The following is a 25595-nucleotide window of genomic DNA, read 5'->3' on the forward strand; positions in this document are numbered from 1 at the left end:
GATAAGTTTATTACTCACTTTATGTATGTAAGAGTGATGCAAGTACTATGGCCATTTCTAAGCTAAGTCATTATTGAGGTGACACATTACCCCTAATAAACATTCTTGAACAATCAACACAAAGGCAATGCTATGATGCATGATGAATACTCTTGTTTTGTAAAATATTGTGAACGATTCTAAAAACACATTTTGGGATTCTTTCCAATACTCTATTATACTTGACACAACAATGTAACAATTTTTCCCCGATCAATTTTAAAATAAAGAAGATAAGGTTGTAAATTTGATTTTATTCATGTTCACCTTAGTAGGCCTTCCACCATTATTGTGGTGATACTACTAGATTTATTCCAAGGTTTTACATTTGTTTTCCCTCAAGTAGATATATTATATCTTACAATCCTTCCTAAGTGTCAAGTTCACATCTCTTACATGGGAATTTGTCTTTACATATGCTTATAACTATCAAACCACCTTGAAAATGGATTTGCATGTGCACTCCATGTGATCAGTGCACATAGCAAATCACACAACTACAAACAATGCATTAGTCAACAAAATATTATAGCCAATTAACAATTAGTTCAAAATTACTTTTTTATACCATTACTAAAGGTGTAATTACCTGGGCAAGCTAATGTTCTTTCCTAACAAAGACATACCAAAGAGATTGCCAAGCAAAGGTATCATTCTCAAATGTTAGCAGTGCATTAGTAGACAAGCAAAATATAGTCTTGTATTCGAGAATTCCATGGGAAAACGTTATTGCAAGATACACTAACTTGATATTTGTGAAACATGGATTTATCTTAAGAAAAGAACCAAACACATTTGAAAGGCACATGTCAAGCAGTGTGGAATTAGTCAATATGACATCACTCCATCAAAGGGCTAAGCATTTTGAATATATTCAACATGCAAGACTTCCAGTTTGCATCTAGTCTTTTGATGTTTTCTACCACTCACCAACAATAACTGCAAACTTGCAAAGTCAGCATCAAGGGTATTTACAAGGATGCTGCCCATCACAGAAAGGGCATCAACAAGTACTTTGTAATCTAGGGTAAGCAAGATAAGCATAGGGCAAAGAGAACTGCACGCACAAAGATGGAATCACACGATGTTTTTGAAGGGCTGCCCTGAGAAACTATGTAATAGCGGTAGGAATGCTGTCGCCAACTCCAATCCAGTTCCAATTTTAAAAACTGAATTCAAGATACCGAATAACTCACATGAATCATTTTGCTGTGAGACAAAACAAGGGACTGGGCTGGAGATGTTGCATTATCTTTTCAAATTTATTGAAATTCCAATAGAAGATTGCACTCTTCTGATTCCAAGTATGCAAGGAAGATTTTAACTATATTATCCCTCTTGTTGGCCCAGCCTGGACTTCCTTGCACGTGATATAAGAATGGAAAGGCAGAATTAAGGATATGCTGAGCATGGGAATAGCAGTGCCCTCACATTGTCTTCTCTAAAAAGATTTAACAAGAAAGCATTCTATCATTGCAAGGCTTGTCCTTATATCGTGCATTATACTGATAAAAATTTTGCAATGACTTCATGAATTGAGATGGAGAACATGAACTGTGTGTCAGAAGTCTCCCTCTCCCCCTTCAACAAAAAACTGCTTATATATGATACACCATGCCAAATCCTTATTCAAACCAAACCCAAGGTTTGGTTCATTGAATGTCTACAATCACAGCTACAAATGCTGCGTGAGCCTAACACTAACCTTTGAGAACGACGAACGTGTAGTTTGATCCAAGGAACTTTTGCAGCTATCTGATTACCACAAATTAAACAACTCAAACAAGAATCCTTGAAAGAATACACAGCTCTTATTGAATGTAGCTTGACAGACTACTTACCACCCGCCAGGTCATGTCTTCTGGTCCCAAAGGCTGGGCTGGACTTGAGTATTGAAAATGCTTACAGTACTGAAAAACAAACACACACACACATCTCTCTCTCTCTCTCTCTCTCTCTCTCTCTCTCTCTCTCTCTCTCTCTCTCTCTCGTAACAAAGACATAATGTCAAGATAAAAGAAGAGAATTAACAAAATGTCTTCCTCTTGAGATATTTCATAAGCGCTTTTGATAGTAGCCTTTGATATCATCTCTAATCCTAACTAAATAAGCTTTCTATACTACCAAAATTTGAGCACGACACAATTTCTTCAAAATTGCAACTATCCATGTGTATCATAGAATTGTGACAAAACACTCATTGGGATAACCTTTTATGGAACACTTGTTCTTAATTATTCTATCATAAAAGGGTCCACAAATCAAGTTTTCTTTTTTTTACATATAATTTCTTATAGAACCTAATAAAGGTTTACCCAGATGCAACATGCATGAATTAGACCATTTAACTTTACAGATAATTTGATCAATACTTTATGGTGTATCTAATCAAGAAAAATTAATAATAATTATAGTATAATAAACTTCTTGGTTGACTTGATGCTAGAACTGTTGTCGCCTGCTCCAATTTGGTCTTCTCTTGTCTTTGGTTGCCTCAGATGATCCTTCAATGGCTGCAAATCAAACCAATAGCATCTACTCTCTCTCTCTTGCAAGCTGAATGAACCAAATCCCTCTCTTCAGTCCCCAAAAACTTTTTTCAATCTTACATGAGCATTTTTGCCAAGTGGCAACCTTCTAAACTCATTTTTCAACCTTCATTCTTCAGCCCCCAACCTTTGTTGACCCTTAGAATGGCATTCATCAATTAATTAATGCTAGTCCCTAGTGTGACCACTGACACTTAGTGGCCAAACAATTGTCCTAAGGTCAAATCTAATACCAACTAACCGTCAAAACTCCATCAGCATAACTTATCACAACTTTTGCCTTTGAGAACCTGTACATCCTTGGGGTCCTTGGCCTATTACCATGAAATAACTACCATGTGCATCACATGTGCTAAACAACCTTGCACATTTGATTGATAACTTAATCAAATGTTATCAGCAAGATTAAAGCATCTCAAAATTTCACGTCCTCATGATAGACCTGTTAGCCTGCTCTTATTTAGTCTCAGTCTGTCATCTCCTGGTTGTGAGCTCCTGTCAGAGTCTGACAGGAGACAGAGGAGCTCTGTCAGTGTGTTTTCAGGCTGCCTTAGTCTGTATGCAGCCCTGGGCATTTTACAGCCCAGATCTGGGCTGTTTTTGGGGTGACTGCCCATTATTTTGGGCAGTCGGACCAGATCTGGCCAGGTCGGCCAGTTTAGCTGGTCGGCCAGTTTGCTGGCTGGGGGCTATTTATAGCTGCCCCCCCAGTCAGTCCAGCATTCATCTCATTCATGCTCTGCAGGTTCAGCACTCCTCCCTCCGTCTCCGTCTCCGGCATTGGTGCTGCCTCTGTTTCCAGTCTGTCCTGGTTCCCTCACTGACGCTCTGGGCTGCGTGCAGGGACTGTTCTGTCCATTCCAGTGTATTCAGCATTCATCTCAGTCAGTGCAGATTTTCTTCCTTCATTCTCTGCTTCCTCTCTCCTCTCCTCTGTGTTCGTGTTCTTTCGCTGCGCACTCTCACATGGTATCATCGCCTGATTGAGAGCACGGAGGACGCGAGAAATACCTTACTGCTGCTGCCCACAGTTCCACAACAGCCAGGCGATTCCCTCAGACGGCTGCCAACAGGTCTATTCCAGCCAGGTGACTGCATCAGAAGGCTGTACAGCCTGCGTTTGCTGTACACAGGGGCTGCCACGTCATCCAGTGACGCAGCAACCCTGCGTTTGCTGCCAGGCGACCTCTTCTGCTGCAGGGCGACCCTCCTCCAGCTTGCGTTTTGCTGTTTTGCAGGTCGCTCCTACCCCGGCTGCTCTTATCCTGCAGGCGACCTCTGTCTGGGCAAGTTTCCGGTGCTGGTGGTCTCGATTCTGGTATTCTGCATCAGATCTATTTGCGTTTTGCAGATCTAGGTGGTTGTAGGCACTCTCTGCCTGCATCTTGGTGGTTGGTGACCACACTGTTGGTCCTATTTCGTCAGCGGCACACCTTTCTTGGTATTTTGCAGATTGGAAGATGTCTTACCAGTTCTCAGGCTTTGAAGACTCAGAGGATGAGCTTCTTTCTCATCATTCCTCTGAGCGGAGGCGGGACTATCGTGAAGTTCGTCATCGGGAGGACCCTCCTCGCACTCGTCCTTCTTCAGTCCATGCATCTCAGAGGGTTCCATCTACTGCGATGGTTTCTTCAGTGAAGACTGCATCAACTGTGCGGATGCCTTCCCTGATCCCCTCTATACAGGTGCCGATTCTCCCTTCCTTTCCGAAGGAAGACAAGTTGGATGGTTCCAACTATTCCCTATGGTCATGCAAGGTGGCTTGCATTCTTGATACCTTTGATCTATGGGATCTTGTTTCTTCGCCCATCGACCGACCCCCCGTGGATTCGTCCGATGGCACCTCTATGGACCGTGCAGCCTTATGGGATAGGCTCAACTCGCGAGCCCGTTCCTTTCTTTTTATGAGTCTCCATGATTCAGTTCTTGTACATGTTCACAGGTTAAAGACCGCGGCGGAAGTATGGACAAAGCTTGCGTCTTTGTATCAGCACAAGACATTTGCCCACAAGATTTCCCTGGAGAAGAAGTTGCGGATGCTCAGTCTTGATGGTTCTTCTTCCATGAAGGAGCACATCACGAAGATGGAGGATATGCGAGGCGAGCTAGCCTCTCTTGGTCGTCTGATATCGTCTGAGGATATGGCGATGATTCTGTTGACTCAGCTGCCATCACCCCGATATGATGTCTTCTACACCAGCCTCATCACTACGAGAACCCGTGCGACTCTCCTATGGGAGGAGCTTTCCCCGCTTGTCTTGGAGCATGACGAGCGACTCAAAGAGGTGGGAGCCAGTGGCTCCACCAAGGCATTTACGGCTGCCACAGATGGTGACAAGAAGAAGAAACAAAAGAAGGAAAAGCCCAAGGACAAGAAGGAGGAAGATAAGAAGGATGCGAAGGAGAAGAAGCCCAAGTGTCCCCATTGTGGGAAGGGCACACATCCCGAGGAGAAGTGTTGGCAGAAGTATCCCCATTTGAAGCCTAAGGAGAAGGACTCGAAGGCGGCCCCAGCCACAACAGAATCTGCGTTTGTGCATCTCTTTGTTGAGAAAGACACTGCCCTAGCTTCTACCACACAGGAGAAGCCTTGGCTTGTCGACAGTGGAGCATCTTCACATATGACCTTCCGTCAGGATTGGCTTCAGGATCTTCGTTCCAGAGGGGGTACAGTCACCATTGGTGACAATTCTACAGTTCCTGTTCATGGAGTGGGGACTTTACCTATGTTTTCTAACAGGCGGTCTTCCTCCGCCAAAGTGCTCTATGTGCCTGATTTGGGTTTTAACCTATTATCTGTGCATGGTCTTACTCAGTTAGGTACCCGAGTCATTTTTACTCAGGATACAGTCACAGTGGAGGATGCTTCTACAGGTGATGCCCTTTGGACAGGTACACAGGAGGGTGGGCTTTATACGCTCACAGCCTTGGCTGCGCGGACTTCCCATGAGCTTGGGCTGCTCTGGCATGCTCGGTATGGTCATTTGAACCTTGATTCTCTTCGCCGGGCTTCTAGGAGGAAGATGGTGGAGGGACTTCCTGATTTCCCTCCTCTTCACACTTTGTGCCCTAGCTGCTTGAGGGGCAAGCAGCACCGGCAGCCTCACCCGCAGGTTGCTTCTAGGAGGGCTACTTCACCGCTTGAGTTGGTTCATACCGACCTTTGCGGACCTATGGACACGGCCTCCCTTGGGAAGGCCAAGTATTTGATGCTGATTGTGGACGACTTTAGTCGTTATGTTTGGCCTTATTTCTTGGAGTACAAGAGCGAGGCGTACTCCCGTTTCTGTGAGTAGCAAGTGTTTGTGGAGACCCAAACAACTTCCAAAGTCCGTGGTGTTCGAGCTGATCACGGTGGAGAGTTCACTTCTCACCTTTTCTCTCAGTTTTGCAGGGATCATGGTATTCGGGTGGAGTATTCCCATCCGAACACACCATCAGAGAATGGTGTGGTGGAGCATGCGAATCGGACCATGATTGAGATGGCCCGATCTATGCTGGAGCATAGGAGTCTTCCTCATTTCCTTTGGGGTGAGGCGGTGGCTACAGCGGTGCATATACGCAACCGCTCTCCGACTTCGGCGTTACAGGACATGACTCCATAAGAGGCTTTCTTTGGAAAGAAGCCTTCCGTGTCCCATTTTCGCATCTTTGGGTGCGATGCTTTTGTCCATGTGGACAAGAAGAAGAGGAAGACGAAGTTCGACTCTAAGTCGAGAAAGCTTATCTTCGTTGGTTATAGTACGACCACGAAGGGATATCGGCTCTACGACCCGACGACGCGACAGGTTGAGGTGAGCAGGGATGTGATCTTTGATGAGGCTTCGGCCTCTGAGGATCCTATTGATGGTTCTATTTCCGATGTTTCTTCATCATCGACGGACCCCCCCCCCCCCACCTTCTCTCCCTTCCCTTCCTTCCAGGATCACCCTTAGCACCCCCCCTATTCCTCCTCCTCCTCCTTCGGCTTCCCTTTCCCCTTTGGTGGATGTGCCTTCGTCTTCTACGAGCTCTTCTACCGCCTCTTCGGGATCTTCACGGGATATACAGCCTTCTTCAGATGTGGAGGATTTACCTTCACTTGGTGAGGGGGAGTCCCTCTCCGATTTGGGTGCTTTACAGGTTCCGGAGACCCCCCGGTCTCCCTCACAGAAGGAGTCTCTCAAGATTCCTTTATGGTATCGCCGGCTCATGCAGGATTCAAGTGTTACTCACTTTCCTGCTTCTTCTACAGGTCCTCGTCGATCAGCCCGTTTACAGGCCCAGCGGAACAGTTCACTATGTGTGAACTATGCTCTTATGTCATAGATTCTTCAGGATTCCGAGCCTTCCACTGTGGAGGAGGCTCTTGCACAGGATATTTGGAGACAGGCTATGCAGGCCGAGCTCGACTCCATCGAGCGAAACCATACGTGGGAGCTTGTTCCGCGTCCCGCAAAACGGAAGGTGATTGGTGTGAAATGGGTCTTTAAGACCAAATATCTTGCAGATGGCTCCTTGGACAAGCATAAAGCTAGGCTTGTTGCCAAGGGTTTTGCCCAGCGTGCAGGGTTGGATTACTTTGAGACTTTTGCTCCTACAGCTAGGATGTCCACCATCCGAGTGCTTTTGGCTCTTGCTGCTCACCATCGTTGGCCTGTCTATCAGATGGACGTCAAGTCTGCTATTCTGAATGGCGTTCTTGAGGAGGAGATTTATGTTTTACAGCCTCCTGGTTTTCTTGTGCAGGGGAAGGAGGATCATGTCTACAGGCTGCGGAAGGCTCTTTATGGCCTAAAGCAGGCTCCTCGTGCTTGGTACCAGCGGATTGACCGCTTCTTTCTACAGAGTGGCTTTGCGCGCTCCGCTTATGATCCCAACCTCTACTTACGGGTTGTGGATTCTCTTTCGGTGTTTCTCATCTTGTATGTGGATGATCTTATTATTACAGGGAGTGACACTCAGCAGGTGGAGCATTCTCGGTCCATTCTACAGCAGGAGTTTGACATGACTGATCTAGGGATCCTTCACTTCTTTCTAGGTCTGGAGATCTATCAGATGGCACAGGGCATTTTTATCTCGCAGCACAGGTACATCTCCGAGCTTCTTTCGGAGTTTGATATGGCTGAGTGTCGGCCTATCTTATGCCCTATGGACCCTGAGTCCAAGCTTTTGACAGCTGGAGTTCCTCTTACCAATCCCACCCGTTACAGGTGCCTTGTCGGTTCTCTTATCTGGCTGCTTCACACTCGGCCGGATATCTCCTTTGTGGTGGCTTTATTGTCTTCCTTTATGCAGACTCCTACCCAGGATCACTGGCAGGCGGCCTTGCGGGTTCTTCGCTATTTGCAGGGGACTCGATCCTTTGGGATCATGTATGGAGATGGGATTACCCTTTCTGGATGGAGTGATTCTGATTGGGCAGGTGATGTGGATTCGCGACGATCCACTACAGGTTATGCTTTCACCCTTGGATCTGGTGCTGTCTCTTGGAGCAGCAAGAAGCAGCCTACTGTGGCACTTTCTTCTACAGAGGCTGAGTATCGGGCCCTATGTTCGACCGCTATGGAGGCAGTTTGGCTCCGTCGCTTACTCGCAGAGATTGGCTTTTCCCAAACCGGACCTACGGAGCTGCGTGTGGATAACCAGAGTGCTCTTGCTCTGGCCAAGAACCCGGTGTTTCATGCTCGTACGAAGCACATTGAGGTTCAGTATCACTATGTTCGAGAGCGGATCGTGGATTCGGAGCTGGTGGTGGTCTATTGTCCTACGGCGGCCAATGCAGCTGATCTCTTTACGAAGCCTTTGCCTCAGGCTTCTTTGCTTCATCACATGCGGTTCTTGGGTCTTCAGACTCTCCCAGGAGTTGAGAGGGGGTGTTAGCCTGCTCTTATTTAGTCTCAGTCTGTCATCTCCTGGTTGTGAGCTCCTGTCAGAGTCTGACAGGAGACAGAGGAGCTCTGTCAGTGTGTTTTCAGGCTGCCTTAGTCTGTATGCAGCCCTGGGCATTTTACAGCCCAGATCTGGGCTGTTTTTGGGGTGACTGCCCATTATTTTGGGCAGTCGGACCAGTTCTGGTCAGTCGGACCAGAACTGGCCAGTCGGACCAGATCTGGCCAGGTCGGCCAGTTTGCTGGCTGGGGGCTATTTATAGCTGCCCCCCCAGTCAATCCAGCATTCATCTCATTCATGCTCTGCAGGTTCAGCACTCCTCCCTCCGTCTCCGTCTCCGGCATTGGTGCTGCCTCTGTTTCCAGTCTGTCCTGGTTCCCTCACTGACGCTCTGGGCTGCGTGCAGGGACTGTTCTGTCCATTCCAATGTATTCAGCATTCATCTCAGTCAGTGCAGATTTTCTTCCTTCATTCTCTGCTTCCTCTCTCCTCTCCTCTGTGTTCGTGTTCTTCTTTCGCTGCGCACTCTCACAAGACCTTCCCCTTGAAATCCCTGCAATCATCCTTGATTGCACTTGTACCAAAGAAAAAGCATACTACAGTGGAATTTCTACAAGGCATCACAGTCACAACATTCGCCACTGTTGTCCAACCATGCTACATGCCCCAAACCTTGTTGAAAATGACCAGCCAACATTATCATGACATAAATCCAAAAAACAGTCCAAAATCATTGCTAGGAAGCTATTGGATGCATCCATAACTGATATTTCTCAATTGTTCCGACTTCACAACCATAGTAAAATATATTTTCAGCATAGACCTGTCAGAGATCATAGCCTGTTTTCAGGCAGCAGCACGGCTGGTCCAGCAGTCGGACCACCTGCACAGTCCAGCTGCACAGTCGGACTGTGCAGTCGGACTGCCACGTGGCAGTCCGACTGCCTGCAGCCGATTTTTATCAGGCTGCGCCCTATTTTGGCGCCCTATTCCAGGCAGTTTTTCGCCTATTTATTGCTGACGTTTTCAGCAGTCTGGTGATCATTCTCTGTCGCAGATTACAGACCGGTGCCGTGCAGATCTCTGTCTCTGTTCGCAGATTTCAGACAGCAGACAGTGCAAACTGCAGCAGACTTCAAGGTGGACAGCAGGTCGCATCGTCGAGGTGGAGACACGCAGTCCAGCGCACTGCGCCCGTGTATATCTTTGTATTCAGCATTCTTTATACAGCAGATCTTCAGTGTACACTGTCTCTTTCTCTCCCTTCTCTCTCTGCGTTCTCTCTCTCTCAGTCCTACGCTTCCGCACCGCTGCACTCTGACATGGTATCAGAGCAGTGTTCGAGGGCTGACTGAGCGCAGAATCAACCTGAAGAGGAGTTTCCATCGCGACACAAATTTGCGTTTTTTGCGTTTAAGGGCAAACAGGAGGGCTGCACCTTGGAACAAGGCTGAAACGAGTGTGGGCGCACAGGAAAGGAGTACAGGTGGTGGATTTGCTGCTGTTTACTGCTGTTTGACGCGGAGAAAGTTTGAGTTTTCAACCTAAAAGTGCAGGTTTTGCTTTTTCATCGCCTCCGGCGGGTGAAGAAGCTTCGGGACGCAGAAGAGCCTTAGCAGGCTGAGTTTACACAGTCAGAGGGGGCTGCTTTTGCGTTTGAGAAGGCATTGCAGGTGAAGATGTCTACAGAGATGGACCTGGAGTTCCAGGTGATTATGGACCGGAAGGTGCCTGTCCTACCGGCTCTTCCTACAGATCAGAAGCTCGACGGCGACAACTACCGCATTTGGCGCGTTATGATGTTGGCCATTCTGGAGTCCTATGATTTGGCGGAGTTGGTACAGGAAGATATTGACCGGCCTTCGGTAAGAGATGAGTCCAAACTCTCTTCCGATGCTCGTGCGGAGTTGGCCAGGGCCCAGTCTCATTGGGACAAACTGAATGCCAGGATTCGATCCTTTCTCTTTCTATCATGCACTACAGCCGTGATCGCTCACATCGAGCACTTGACGGTGGCTCGTGAGATATGGCTGGAGCTTGATCAAATGTACAATCGGATGACCCTGATGAAGAGGGTTTCTTTGGAGGTTCAGATGCGGACCTTGTCCGTCAATAAGTCTTCTTCGCTAAGGGAACACATTAACAAGCTAAGGCAGCTACAGATGCAGGTTCAGAATGCGGGGAAGCCGATCTCCTCCGAAGACATGGCGATTACACTCTTGTCCCAGTTGCCGCCACGATTCGGTACATTTTACTCTGCCCTTATTGCTTCGGGGCGAGAGTCTACTCTTCGGTGGGAGGAGTTGGTTCCTATGGTCTTGGACCAAGAGGAACAGTTAAAGGGACAGAATGCTTCCAAGACGGAGGCATTGACAGGTCAAGCCTCTCAGAAGAAGGGGAAGGACCAAAAGAAGAAGAAGGGGGATAACAAGTCCAAGAAGGACAAGGAGAAGGACAAGGACAAAGACTCCACATGCCATATTTGTGGAAAGACTGGCCATTGGAAGAAGGATTGCCCTGACAAAGACTCGAAGGACACCAAGAAGAAGGAAACCAAGGATTCTGGAGCGGTGGCTGCACCCTCATCAGCTGCATTTCTACACTTAGTTGTCATTGAGGACGCTTCACCGAATGCTTCTGATGCTGCGATGGCGGCTTCCCAATCTCGAGAGTGGATTATTGATAGTGGTGCCTCACGGCACATGACTCCTTCATCAGATGGTGTTGCCCGGCTGCGACCTTCGCGTGGGCAGGTTCTCATAGGAGACAGCTCTTCAGTTTCTATTGCAGGTCGGGGTAAGATGCAGCTTATTCCGGATGGACGAGGTGGCACCCATACTTCAGAGGTTTTGCATGTACCAGGATTGGGGTACCATCTCCTTTCAGTCCATAAGATTTGCTCTCTTGGTCTTCTGGTGGAGTTTGACAGTTCTACAGTGCGAGTCCTTGATCGTGAATCGAGGAAGGTTCTATCATCTGGATATGAGGAGAACGGCATTTACAAACTGAAGTCTTCCACTGCCCTCTCTACTCTTCTTCTTACCTCACAGTCACAGTCTGAATTATGGCATGCTAGGTTTGGTCACCTGAACTATGACTATCTTCGGAAGGCGTCACGGGGACAGCTTGTTCGAGATATAGTGGTGAGCCAGCAGCCATGTGTCTCCTGCATAAGGGGGAAGCAGCATAGGGATGCCATTCCCCACACCGCTTCGCGGCGGTCTACTTCACCGATGGAGTTAGTATCTACGGATCTATGTGGCCCTATGAGGAATGAGTCCCTGCGTGGGAGCTCGTACTTCATGCTGATCGTGGATGACTATAGCAGGATGACATGGGCCTACTTTTTGGCACTAAAATCAGAAGCTTTCTCGCACTTCAAGGATTGGCTTCTCTTTGAGGAGAACCGATCAGGCCGGAAGTTGAAGACCTTGCGATCCGACAAGGGAGGTGAATTTGTCTCTAATGAATTTACTCGGTTTTGTGCAGATAGAGGAATTCACCAGGAGTTTGCCAATACGAATACTCCACAAGAAAATGGTATCCTCGAACGGAAGAACCGCAGTGTGATCGAGATGGCGCGCACCATGATGGAGCACCGACAGACCCCCCAGGTTTTGTGGGCCGTGGGGACCGCAGGATGGTCCGCGGCGGTCACGGAGGCACCAGGCGCATTCTTCGGAGCTTGTGTGCTCCAATTATTGTTTGATGTCCCGAGTTATGCAGGATCGAGAGCCCACCTCCGTGAAGGAGGCTTTACAGTCCGCCCCATGGAAGAAAGCTATGGAAGCTGAGTTGGAGGCTATTGAGAGGAATGGCACTTGGTCACTTGTGCCACGCCCCCCGAAGAAGAAGGTGATTGGAGTCAAGTGGGTCTTCAAGACCAAATATCTCAGTGATGGTACTTTGGATAAGCACAAGGCTCGCCTTGTTGCCAAGGGTTTTGCCCAGCGCCCAGGGATTGACTGTCATGACACCTTTGCCCCTACAGCTCGTATGGCAACCATTAGAGCTGTTCTTGCTTTGGCTGGCCATAGGAGATGGCCTGTTTATCAGCTGGATGTGAAGTCGGCCTTCTTGAATGGTGATTTGAAGGAGGAGATCTACGTTGAGCAGCCTCCTGGCTTTGGTTCTTCGGACGGGAAAGTCTACAGGTTGAAGAAGGCCCTGTATGGTCTCAAGCAGGCCCCGCGAGCGTGGAACGAGAAGATTGATTCGTTCCTCCAATCTCAGTTGGAATATCGGCGGTCCAAGGCCGATCCGCAGCTGTATGTTCACACTTCCGAGGATGGTTGTGTGCTGTTTGTATTATATGTTGATGATTTGATTGTCACAGGTGATGATGCACAGCAGGTCCAGGAGACAAAGTCAGCTTTACATCGGACGTTCGAGATGACAAATTTGGGGCTACTCCATTTCTTTTTAGGACATGAGATTTTTCAGTCTCAGAGGGGGATCTTTCTCTCCCAACAGAGATATGTACAGGAGCTCTTGGTGTCTTTTGAGATGGAAGATTGTCGGGCCCTCTCTACTCCTATGGATCCGAACTGGAAGGCCACTTCCCACTCAGCTTCTCCTTTGGCGGATGCTTCCTGCTATCGACAGTTGATAGGGTCTTTGATTTGGCTTCTCAACACCAGGGTTGATCTATGTTTTGCTGTTGGGCTCTTGGCAAGGTTCATGAGTGAACCTAAGACGGTGCATTGGCAGGCTGCTCAGAGGATCCTTCGGTATCTGAGCGGGACGTCTGATTTGGGGATTCATTACCCCGCAGGGACAGATGGGTCAGATCTTGTACTTGCAGGTTGGAGCGACTCGGATTGGGCCGGTGACGTGGACCACAGGCGGTCTACAACAGGTTACTGTTTTACTTTGGGTGCAGGTGTTATTTCTTGGAGTAGCAAGAAGCAGCCCACGGTAGCCCTTTCGTCTACTGAGGCGGAGTATCGGGCCGCGTCTTCCACCACATGCGAGGTTGTGTGGCTTCGGAGACTGTTGGAGGAGCTTGGGTGCCCCCAGACTCGTCCTACATTGCTGCGATGTGACAATGAGAGTTGCATTGCCTTGGCGAGGAACCCTGTTTTTCATGCCCGGACGAAGCACATTGAGATCCAGTACCACTTCATCCGAGAAAAGCTTTTGGATGAGACCATCACTGTGGAGTATTGCAAGACGGAGGATAATCTTGCGGATTTGTTTACGAAGGCGCTTCCTCAGGCTCTACTTCGGCAACATTCCAGATCCCTCAGGCTTCTGCCCTGTCCAGGCTCTGAGAGGGGGTGTCAGAGATCATAGCCTGTTTTCAGGCAGCAGCACAGCTGGTCCAGCAATCGGACCAGCTGCACAGTCCAGCTGCACAGTCGGACTGTGCAGTCGGACTGCCACGTGGCAGTCCGACTGCCTGCAGCCGATTTTTATCAGGCTGCGCCCTATTTTGGCGCCCTATTCCAAGCAGTTTTTCGCCTATTTATTGCTGACGTTTTCAGCAGTCTGGTGATCATTCTCTGTCGCAGATTACAGACCGGTGCTGTGCAGATCTCTGTCTCTGTTCGCAGATTTCAGACAGCAGACAGTGCAGACTGCAGCAGACTTCGAGGTGGACAGCAGGTCGCATCGTCGAGGTGGAGACACGCAGTCCAGCGCACTGCGCCCGTGTATATCTTTGTATTCAGCATTCTTTATACAGCAGATCTTCAGTGTACACTGTCTCTTTCTCTCCCTTCTCTCTCTGCGTTCTCTCTCTCTCAGTCCTACGCTTCCGTACCGCTGCACTCTGACAAGACCATGGTTGCAACTGTCAATGGCATTTACTAACATGTTGTCCATGGAACCAACTGTAAACCATTGAAAACTTATCATAAATCGATCACTTGCTGATCTGAGAAGTGATCACAAATTGTTGCAAATGTGACCCCAAACTAATCGCAAACTAATTGCGAATAACTAATGCAAAACTGATCCCACAAGTGATCATAAACGGTTCTCTAACACTAATCAAAAACTTACTAGAATTTTTGTGTCAAAACTGAGGCAAAGACTCATGCCAAACTAATCATAAACTGATGCAAAAGTATAGTTTTAGTGCCCAAGTGAAACTCATACTCATCTGCATATATCTCACACTGACTAGTACACTAGGTAGTGACCTCATGGCAAACATACTGTCAGCATATTACCTCGGGTGCATGCTAAATACATCCGAGATTCACTACATATGAGAGTTTTCCACAACTAGCAGAGTGGAAGTGTTACCTTTCCCTTGAGCATCTGGTAATGCTCCAAACCCTTGCTTCGGTAAGCCTGATTGAGTTCGAACTAAAGTCAACTCTAACTAAAAGGTATCTAGATAAAGCTGCAACAACTGAGGATGATTTGCCAAGTCATCTTTTTCCATCCATTTAGCATCCATTGATGAATATTTTTGAAATTCACCAAGTATCTCCCAAAAACTTTACCTTTGACCTTTCTTTCCTTATATGCCAAAATCTGCTCGGGTACCAAAATCTCATCCAGCTCCTCAACCTCAAGCTAGATTTCAGCAAACATGTCCTTTGGCATATCACCACGAAAAGGCCTCAACAAACTCACATGAAAGTCATTGTGTATCCGCCAATGTGAATATAATTTTAGCTCATAGTATCTCATTATCAACTTCAGATACAATCTCTCACTTCCTTTCATCTTTTTCAGCCTTGCCTTTTCAAAACACGACAATACATAACCACCTTCAGTAAACTGCAAAGCACGTCTATGGCAATCAACTACCCTATTTTGCTTTTCTTGTGATCTCTACAATTCATACTTTATCTTTGTATAGGATGCATCCAAGTTTTTCACATAACAATCATGTTCAAAGATCTTATCCCTAGTTTGCAAGATAGATGGTACCTTCTTGCCACCCTCAACCACCTCAAATGGAGCTTTGCCAACGAAACTATGCATTGTGTTGTTATAAGCAAACTCAACCAAGAGCAAATACTCCTCCCACTGTGTCTTGTGGTTTGAACCATAGCACCTCAAAAGATCTAACACTATGGAATTTACTTCCTCAAACTAACCATCTATCTATGGATGAAATGATGATAAGAATTTCAACGTGGTACCCATATTCTCAAAGAAACCTTTCAAAATAAATTGGTCATCCAAGGGTCTCGATCACTGACGATCGACTCTGCCATACCATGATACTCAAAGATGTGTTGTAAAAACAATCGTACCATATAATCAGTCTTTATTTTCTTCCTCACCGGAATGCAATGGGCTTGTTTGCTAAACCTGTAAATGATAGTCCATATCCCATCATTCCCTGTAAATGTCTTAGAAAGCTAAAAAATAAAGTCCATTGCAATGCTCTGCCAAGGCCTATCTAGAATAGGCAAGGGCTGCAACAAATCTTACATATTTTGTCTATCATGCTTCACCTTCTGACATACAATCCATATCCTAACACTCTGCTCTACATCATGCCTCAAAGCTCGCCGATAAAAGAAATGCTCCACTGCCTTGATTGTGAAATCAATACCTCTGTATTCTACATACGAAGAAGCATGACTTTCAGTGATAACTTTAGGCCTTAACTGCTTTGTGACACATAGTCGTCCATGCATTATCAAAAATCCATCTCTTAGTACAAAGTGCTCATGTCTTTGGCCATTGCAAAGCTAATCATAAACATTAGCAAAGTCTGAATCAGTAACATATTGCTTTTTCATGGCATCCAACTCGATGTAATAAACCATGCTAACAACTAAAATTTGTGGCGTACATGATAGTGCATCAACCACAACATTTTTTTTATCGTCAATATGTACAATCTAAAAATGAAACATAGAGAGAAAACTTGTCAATCTCATATGTTTCTCTAGCAACTTTATCAGCGTCAAAAAATACCTCAAAGTCTGATGGTCAATCTACATTGTGAAATTAGCCCCCAACAAATAATGTTTTCACGTAGACAATATATCAATTATAACCAAGAGCTCTTTCTCATAAATCTACAAATTATTTCTACACCATGGAGAATTCGGCTCTCATAAGCCACAACTTAGCCATCCTACATAAGAGCAGCCCCAATGTTGTTACCACATGCATCACACTGAAACACAAATGACTTTCTTAGATTAGGCAACACAAGAACAAAATTTAAAGTCATCTTTTCCTTCCATTTTTCCAATGCTGAAATTTCCACTGCTATCCATCTAAATGGCACATCCTTCTTTTGCAAGGCATGCAATGGAGATGCAATTTCAGCAAATCTATGTATATACTTCTTGTAGTAAGAACATAAACCCAAGAAGGCGGATCTCATGCACGTTTCTCAAAGGTGGTCATGATCGTATTTTCTCAACCTTTGCAGGGTCCATGTGAATGCCATCAACCAATACAATATGCCCCAAAAAGTGGATTTCATGTAAAAAGAATTCACCTTTTTTGGCATTAATAACCAACCTACAATCATACAATTCATTGAACACAATGTCCAAGTGTCTTCTATGCTTTACCTCATTCTTTATATAGGCAATCATATCATCAAAGCATAGTTGTCAGGTATGAAAGGTACGATACGGTACAGTACAATAAAATACGGTACTAAATGGTACCTTATGATTTTATAAGATACAATACGACATTAGTACAAAAAAAATTAACATGATTTTTTATAAACCATAAATCATTAAATGATAAAATATATGTTTAAAGTGAAAATAGCCATTTCATTACAAAATAAGATGAATACATGAGAATGGCCATCGCAATCGCATAGGCTATGCAAAACATGCAATACAACTACAATCTAGTACATACATGAATGATAATGCATCATAGTAGCATCATGCATGTGGATACAATGATAGTAGATACAAAAAAGAGAGAGACCTATGAATCTATGATGAGACATCACTATCATCATCATCATCATTAGAACCATTTGAGTGCTCATCAAGAGAGTCCGAAGATGACTCCTCAACATTGGATGATGAGACACACTCATACTCATCCTCACTGATGAGGTTATCATCATAATCAAATAATGGCTCCCTAGATGGTGATTGTGTAGACAAGGGAAAGATGTCATCATGAGGCACGAGATGTGACCTATCTAGAGCCCTGCCTTACATATGTCTACAAGCCACTCGAACCACCCCTCCTCCATGTTGGAGAGCGCTGAATGACCATACCCCTACTACCACCTACTCAAACTTCTCACCCACGAGTACACTGACTACAAGTGTTGGAGGGCGCCGAATGACCATACCCTTACTACCACCTACTCAAACTCCTCGCCTATAAGCATGTTAACTCCGAGTGTCGCGAGTATCTATTGCTATAAGCTCTCTATAGAGCTCTACAAAAATCATCTCCTGCTTCCCATCCACCTCTTGATACACTCAAAAGAGTGTCGTCCGTCAACTTGAATGGATCAACATTCACCTACACAATGCATATAAGGTTAGAAATGCTTAAATCTGAATTGTAAAGTATAAACTTCAAAGTTCAAGTTTCTCTCACATGCACCCGAAGAGTAATCTTGGGCAAGGCCTCTCGTGGCTAAGGGCTAAAGGATCTCCGATGCGTATCCAAAGTTTTGCCATTAAAATAGAGGCTTCACAAGTGACTCTCTCCTCCAACAAGTGGAAGAAGCAAAAGTCACATGCCCTCTCTCATTTGCATAGCATCCTAGCTCCTCCAGCACTGCATTATGGTCATTCACAAGGACTACACAAGTCAAATAAGCAAGCTAGTCCGAACAGAGCTCTCTATCATCCATGACCACTGACAACTTGTAAGCCAGATGTACCAATGCCGCAAAACCATGGATAGGCTTATACATCCATACCCATCTTCTCTTTACTATCTCTAAAACATATGCACGCTATGTCTCTATGATCACTATACAAGCATGTGCCCCCACCAATGCCGCTCTAAAAAATTGAACAAGAAGGCCCATGGTGGACCCCTCGCAATCACTCATACGTAACACCCTATAAAAGGGAGTCACGATAATAACAACGACACAAACTTTCTGCCAAAACTGTTCATTAAAGCACAAGCATTGCATGGCTTTGGCCTCCTCTGTCTCATTCTTATCCCACTCATTCCATAGAGTGAACATCATTGTTTGTGGTGCACGGTAAACCACACCTCATAATTGCGCTCTAACAATAACTACATGTAAGCAAACCAAGTCAAAGAATGCTTCTTGAACTCCAGTATGCTATGCTCACGATACATTGCGAGCACCTTTACCTTTACCATAAAGAAGGTGACAGTTGATGTAACTTTGCGAACCACCCCCTTCACCCACTTGAGCTTCACGATATCCTCCATGAGCAAGACCAACAGGCGCATAGCGACGAGGTCCAACGGGAACCAACAGAACAAGACGGCAGGCAAAGGAGAAAGCTGCACATGGCAAGGCAACGCAAGCTGCACGAGCCGACGTGACAGGCAGGTCAATGGCCCCTCTCCCCTTTTTTTTTAAGTCAAAAATTTCAGCTCATTTTTGCTTCTCCCCTTCCGGGTGTTCACACACATAAGCACAGATCATAAATCTGGGCAAATCTGCTTCGGAAAATTTAGGGCTTTTCCCAGATTTGATGTGGTTTATGCTTGATAATGACATTTGTGTCAGAAATTGCTAACATCGTACATGTTGACCTCGGTTAAATTGGGGATTTTGCCAAATTTGCTAGAATTTTGCTTATCCGAGTAAAATTTCTTGACATTGGATCTCGAAAAATTGGGGCTTTTCATGTATTGATGAAATTTTGTTTAGTTGGGTCACAATCAAGCTTCTTGTGGCCCTTCCGACCACACTGATAGCAAGTAGCATCACTCTTTTCCTTTCCTTTGCTCTTGCTTCTCCTTCTCTATCCAACATTTGCATTTTTATTTTCAATCCTGCCTCTAACATTGTAAGCTGAGTTGCTACCTTCTCCACTAGACTTACATCTAATTTCGTCATTCAAGATTGAACCCCTCACGCCATCATATGAGAGATTGGGGTTATTACTGAGAGAAACTACCAAGGTCTCCTAAGAATCAGGTTGTATCATGACCAGAAAGATTGCCCTCAAATTATCATCAAAATCCAAATTAGCATCCTTGAGCTAGCCTTGGGATATGCTTGCACGTTTGTGTCAAGGAAGAAATAAGGCCAATGTTGCTTACCTACATAAGCAATTAGAGAGTAAATGCATGGATGAGTGTCATTCTATGGATAGTTTCTTAACAAAGATCAAAGACCTCGAGAAGTAGTTAATTGCTGCAGATGAGATTTTAGCAAACTGTTCACTTTGCAAACTGCTCTCCATGGTCCTCATGATCCTTATCAAAATTTTGCATGCACTCTTTATTTAATGATGAAAGGCAATCCCAATGATTGATTGTTTGAGAAGTTGGTTTTTCTTTGGTTGCAAGAAAAACAATCACAGCAAAACACGTCTATTATGTGTATTGTAGACCAAGCTTTTGTAGCTAGTTAGAAAGGCAAAGGAAAAGCTACAGTTTTCCACTAGTAACCACAAAGCTGCAAATACTTTTGTGGCTAGTAAGGACCCTTTTCTACTAGTAAGCACAAAGCTGCAAATACTCTATTTAGATAAAGAAGGCTAATAAGGATTTAAAAAAAATTTAAAGTAAAGGCTTTTGCAAATATTATGTGGTAAGAGGTCATGTCATTAAGGATTGTCCTAAATTGATTACAAGAGGCTAAGAAGAAATAGGTTAGTGTGGTTGTGGTAGACACCTCTCCTTCTAATTCAAAATTTGCAAATGTTGTATTGAATAGAGTAGGTATTTAATGCACAATGGAGTCGTTAGCATTATATATAGCATGCTTGTATGGGCATTATACTTGAGTAGATTGAGTTTTTGTGAGGGCACCACATTTGTAGCAAGCCGACTTGATCATCGTTTTCTATTATTTTAACCTATTTAAATGCTACTTCTCCTCCATCTCACTATCGTCTGATACTAGTATATGGATTCTGTTTCCCGACTTAACATTTTCATTTCATGTATTCCTATTCTTTTGTTCAGTTCTCTGAGTATACAATAGCTTTATCTTTTTGCTTCTCTTGCTCCACATTTATCTTATGACACTTTACTACACGATTTGCTATAAAAGCATAAGTGGATAAGCCAAATCTTAAATGTCTATTGTGGATTCACATGTGTGGCACTTCAACAACAATGCCACTAAGCATATTACATAGCAACACAACTTGTTCAATTCCCTCAAGTCCAGCTCTAAGGGTCATATTGTCCCATGTACCAATAACTCCCCTTATCTTGTTAAAGGAGCTGGTAAAATTCTATTGACTGTTGTTAATGTGAAAGTGCACAAAAGAAGAAAAATGCAAACACGAGGAGAGAAGGGAAGAGAGAGATTGGTATAAATGCAAAATTTAGAAGAAAAGAACTGTAATGATGTGAATAGAAAACTGAATACAAAGCGGACTGATCAGTATCTGCATCAGCCCAAAGCATTAGTAAGGGCACCAAATTTGGCTAACGACGAAGAGTGTCTAGCACCTACAAAGGGAAAAGAGAATGAATAATCTGCCAAGGAGGCTGCTATAAATAGATAAGCAACCCCAAATCTCACTGCCCAACTACAAGAGTATGCCTTAAATCTGGCCAACCAACATTTAACACTGATCACCAACATAAAACAGCCAAAAACCAGATTGCCAACTATCACAAAGGGGGCATCAATTTTGGGGCCAACCGGGTGTCCAATGTCCAAGATTAATTGGTAACATGTGCATTTTTAGTTTATATGAATTTCATTCTTACTATAATTACTGTTTAATTAGGTTATTCACCACCCTATCCAAGAAGGCTGGTTTCAACCAGCAATGTGAACGCATGCAATGGGCAACCTAAAAGCTATACTGCATGACTTGAAATAACAACCTACCAGTGTAAACACACACCTAAACAATCTAAAATTGTAATGCAAGGGTGCCACCTCCATCAAAACACATAAAATGACAAACAGACAAAATGTCAAAGTTCCTAATGTCCTTGTTTGACTCAAATTCAAGCTCACATGTAAGAGATGGCTCTGCATGATGCACAATCAAAAACAAGTGCAATAATGGAAAGCTCCCTCCAAGTGCCCTCCTATTACATCCTTGGACATTTGGACAAACACTAGTGGCATTGGTCATAGAGGTCATGAAGTGATTTAGTACAAATGCACTAAAGATACTTCACGGTTAGGGTTGGCATCCGAGTCCTATTCATAGGACTCAAGGTCCCATTGTGCATTGGGGATTGAATAAACACCACACTTGGACTCTTGGCCTATTGCCCGACGCATCCAGTGTATAGGGTTGATTATCTACTGCACAGCTATGAGACAAAAGGATGTCGAGAGATTGAGAAACGGAACAAGATGAAAGAAAGAGAATTTAGAATTTGGAAGATTTAATGGAGACAGATAGAGGTGAAAACCGAGTGACTTCATTTTATATGGCTCAACAGGGCAATCAATTTGCAATACACCTAATAGATATGCCCAAGAAAAAGGCACATACACACACTTAGGATGATAGCCCAACACAAACTGAGACATATGGCTCAGTATCCACATTGATACATGAATAATCTCTGTTGCACATAATCCAAAAGTTGTAGGTAACACCTCAAAATGTCATACATACATCAATTTGCTAATGGTAGATGATAGGTGGCATCCACCATAGACAAGACATGTGAATAGGAATGCACAAATCCCTATAGATACACTCTACATGCCCTCAGTATCACTTCAGCCCTAAAATTACAATTTTTATTACAACAACATATAATGCTACATGTGCTGCCCCAAATTGCAAGAAAAATCTAATCTATCATGTCTAGACTATAGTTACCAAAGGTAGAGAGCACGAATCTGTTAGTAGATATGTCAGCTCATGTGTGAGTCTGAGCTGCAAAGGCTTGGGTACATTATTTAGGCTATTTAGGCATTTTTTATTGTCATTTTATGGTCATATTTGGCATTTATTACTGGCCGACCTGACATATTTTATGGCATTATTTGTCCCTATTTATTATGGGCTCCTCCTCACTTGGTCAATTCACCACCTGGAGGTCCCGTGGAGAGAGGAGCCAGTGCTAGTGCCCATGCGACCAGTGACTCACTGTTGTATGCAACAATCTCGTGTCTGATAAATGGATTCCATTTCCCGAGCATACATCTGAGTTCTCATCTATATTGTGTTTTTTCTTTCCCTTTCTCTCGTCTTGTGTTTCAACGGTTTATTACAGCTTATGTTTACGCTTCCATTGATGCACCACTTCTAACACGGTATCAGGTTTCAAGATTCATGCTCCTACTATGTTTTCTTGCTGATTTCAAGACTGTTTTCACCCTTGCTGATCAGGTGACTGCTGCTCCATATAGGCGACCTGTTTTACCTGCGTTTTCTGCAGATTTGCCATCGCATGCTGTCTACGGCCCCTCTATTGCCTGCGTTTTCAGTTTTCAGGCTGCTGCGACAGTTTTTCAGCCTATTTGTGGCAATACTCAGCCTGCATTTTGGTGTTCCTGACTCCTTCCTGGCCGGGCGACTGTACTTTCAAGCCGTTTTTGCTGTTTTTGGCAGATTGATTTTTTGATTTTTTGCAGCAGCTTGTGTCTTCTTTTGGTCAGATTTTGGGTTCTACTATATGTGAACTCGTGTTTTTTTCAGTCTGTGCTTGTATTTTGGCTATATTCCCTCTCCAAATACCTTCTTTTCTCTACTTCTCTTCTCAATCCTCTACAGAGGGCTCCTCCATGCAGATCCCCTAATGATACGCTACATGGAGATTCTCGTGAGGCTTTTGCAACTTCGAAGAGGGGTTCGAAGTCCAAGAAGTTGAAGGCCCAGTGTTACTACTGAAGGGCCATTTACGGAAGGATTGCAAAGAGTTGGCGGCTTCCAAGAAGAAAAAGGAGCAAAAGACAAAGTGGGATGCGGACTCCTCCGACGAGTCATCATCTACCTCAGATTCTGACTCAGATCCTCCAGCCAAGGTAAAGTCCAAGGCGCAGAAGGAATCCTCTTCTTCGGATCGTGGGGAGGGCTTGGTGGCCCCTTCCTCAGCTGCTTTCTAGTGGTGGTGATGAGGTCATTCCTCGCGACTCTCCAGTGCCAGAGCGGGAGTGTGAGAGGGTGGTGAGATGGGGCAACTGCACCTCATCTATATTTCTATACAAATACACATGATCCAAAGAGGGACGTCCTTGACGCATCGACCGAAGTCTGGCAAGTACAAACCTAGAGCTAGGATTGACATCCAAGTTCATGATGGGCTGAGTACTTGACAGAGAGCAGGTGGCTTTCGTCTGGAGCTCACATGAGGGGACACTTTGGCGGTCTGGACAAAGAAGAGAAAGTCATAGTCATTTATGCGTTGTGGCATCGGTGACAGGATGGTCACGTGTGCTACATCAATGGTATTGTTGACAGACATTGAGAGCTACTATGATCTTCTCTATCTTCAAGAGTTGGTACGATCAACATCGACATCAAGTTCTCTCCGAGGCACCTTGGTGGTGGCTTGATCACCCACTGCTTGGGTATCAAAGGTTCTACTTGGTGGTTCTATGTTGTATGGTTTCTGGTTCATTCTCATTGTACCATTGTATTGTATCAGATCAGCCATGATTTGAGAGAGGGTGTTCGCAGATATGTCAGCTCATGTGTGAGTCTGAGCTACAAAGGCTTGGGCACATTATTTAGGCATTTTTTACTGTGTCATTTTATGGCCATATTTGGCATTTATTACTGACCGACCTGACATATTTTATGGCATTATTTGTGCCTATTTATTATGGGCTCCTTCTCCTCACTTGGTCAGTTCACCATCTGGAGGTCCCGTGGAGAGAGGAGCCGGTGCTAGTGCCCACGTAGCCAGTGACTCACTATTGTATCCGACAGTCTAGTGTTTGATATATGGATTCCATTTTCCAAGCATACATCTAAGTTCTCATCTGTATTGTGTTCTCTCTTTCCCTTTCTCTCATCTTGTGTTTCACCAGTTTATTACAGCTTATGTTTACGCTTCCATTGCTGCACCACTTCTGTCAAGCTGTAGCCCACCAAAGCAGCCCTGTTGGAGCTTCAAAACTCCATTTCCAGAATGCAACCTTGTTCTTGACTGCTATTCACAACCCAAAACAATCCGCATGAAGAGCATAAACCCATCAAAACTCCTCTTTGACGATCGAGGAAGGTTCCCTTGATGTTCAGGACCAAGAATCCAATGAGAGATCACATCAAAGACCCTGTAAGAGATGAAGATGTTGAAGAACAGCTTGCTGCCCTGTTAATCATTACTATACACAATGAATTCCAGCCAAGAAAACACTTGAATCTCCTCTCCCAAGGTCACTGTTTACTGAGCCAAAGTATATGCTAGTTGTAAGTGAAAAGATACCTCAAAACATAGCATTTTTGAGTCCTGAAAGAGGAAGAATCTTCATGAACAGCCATAGGTATGATATACTCTGTTTTGCCCTGTTTCTCTACAGCCCATGAAGCTCTCCAACCTCACAAAACACTCCTTTGGTGTACTCCAAGTGTTTCCCCAATGATAGAGAACAAGAAACAAGCAATAGACCACTTAAGAGACCCTGTAAGTGCTTCCCAAGAGCAGGGACAGCTTGCTGCCCTCTTTTTCCCTGCAATACCCTGTCAAGAACAGACCATATACACCCTCTTCTCTCTCCAATTGCATGACCAATGAACCACATACCTTCCTTGGATAGTCCTCTAAATTTACCTTGCTATTCACTTCAGTTAGCATGCCATATATCTCCTCTTTCTTGCCACATTGCCGATCAGTCCTATTGGCGCCCCTAAAACTGCGTTGAAATGGTCTTCTTAATCTTCAAGATTACTTCTTCACCACAAGGCCCCCCTTTCCCCACTTGAGTGACTACACAAGGGTCTATTCAAGTCCATACACCAATGTAACTTCTCAAGATGCCATCTTCCTTGGCTTAGATAACTCTCTCCCATATGGTAAGCAATGAGTAAATTTCTAAGCCAAATGCTAAAAAAGACCAACTCTACTTGCCCTGCAAACATCATATCAACTCAGGCTAAAGCTAGGAAAGACCTCGCTTTCACACTA

The 25595-nt window shown here is 44.7% G+C and overlaps 1 protein-coding gene across 1 annotated transcript in view; it reads right to left on the minus strand.

Annotated features, from left to right (window-relative positions):
• Window positions 1-1554: 1554 nt before the first annotated feature.
• Window positions 1555-25595, minus strand: part of LOC148016324 (Exostosin family protein) — a 45705-nt gene continuing 21664 nt past the window's right edge. The window contains exons 8-9 of the mRNA XM_087664302.1: window positions 1881-1949; window positions 1555-1794 (exon numbers count right to left, since the gene is read on the minus strand). Coding sequence (XP_087520428.1) covers window positions 1669-1794; window positions 1881-1949 — 195 coding nt within the window. The 3' untranslated portion in view covers window positions 1555-1668. The remainder of the gene's footprint in view (window positions 1795-1880; window positions 1950-25595) is intronic.

The sequence above is a fragment of the Lygodium microphyllum genome, chromosome 23 (genome assembly GCF_053477565.2).
Source record: "Lygodium microphyllum isolate KBCC chromosome 23, Lygodium_microphyllum_v1.1.10, whole genome shotgun sequence".
NCBI lineage: Eukaryota > Viridiplantae > Streptophyta > Polypodiopsida > Schizaeales > Lygodiaceae > Lygodium > Lygodium microphyllum.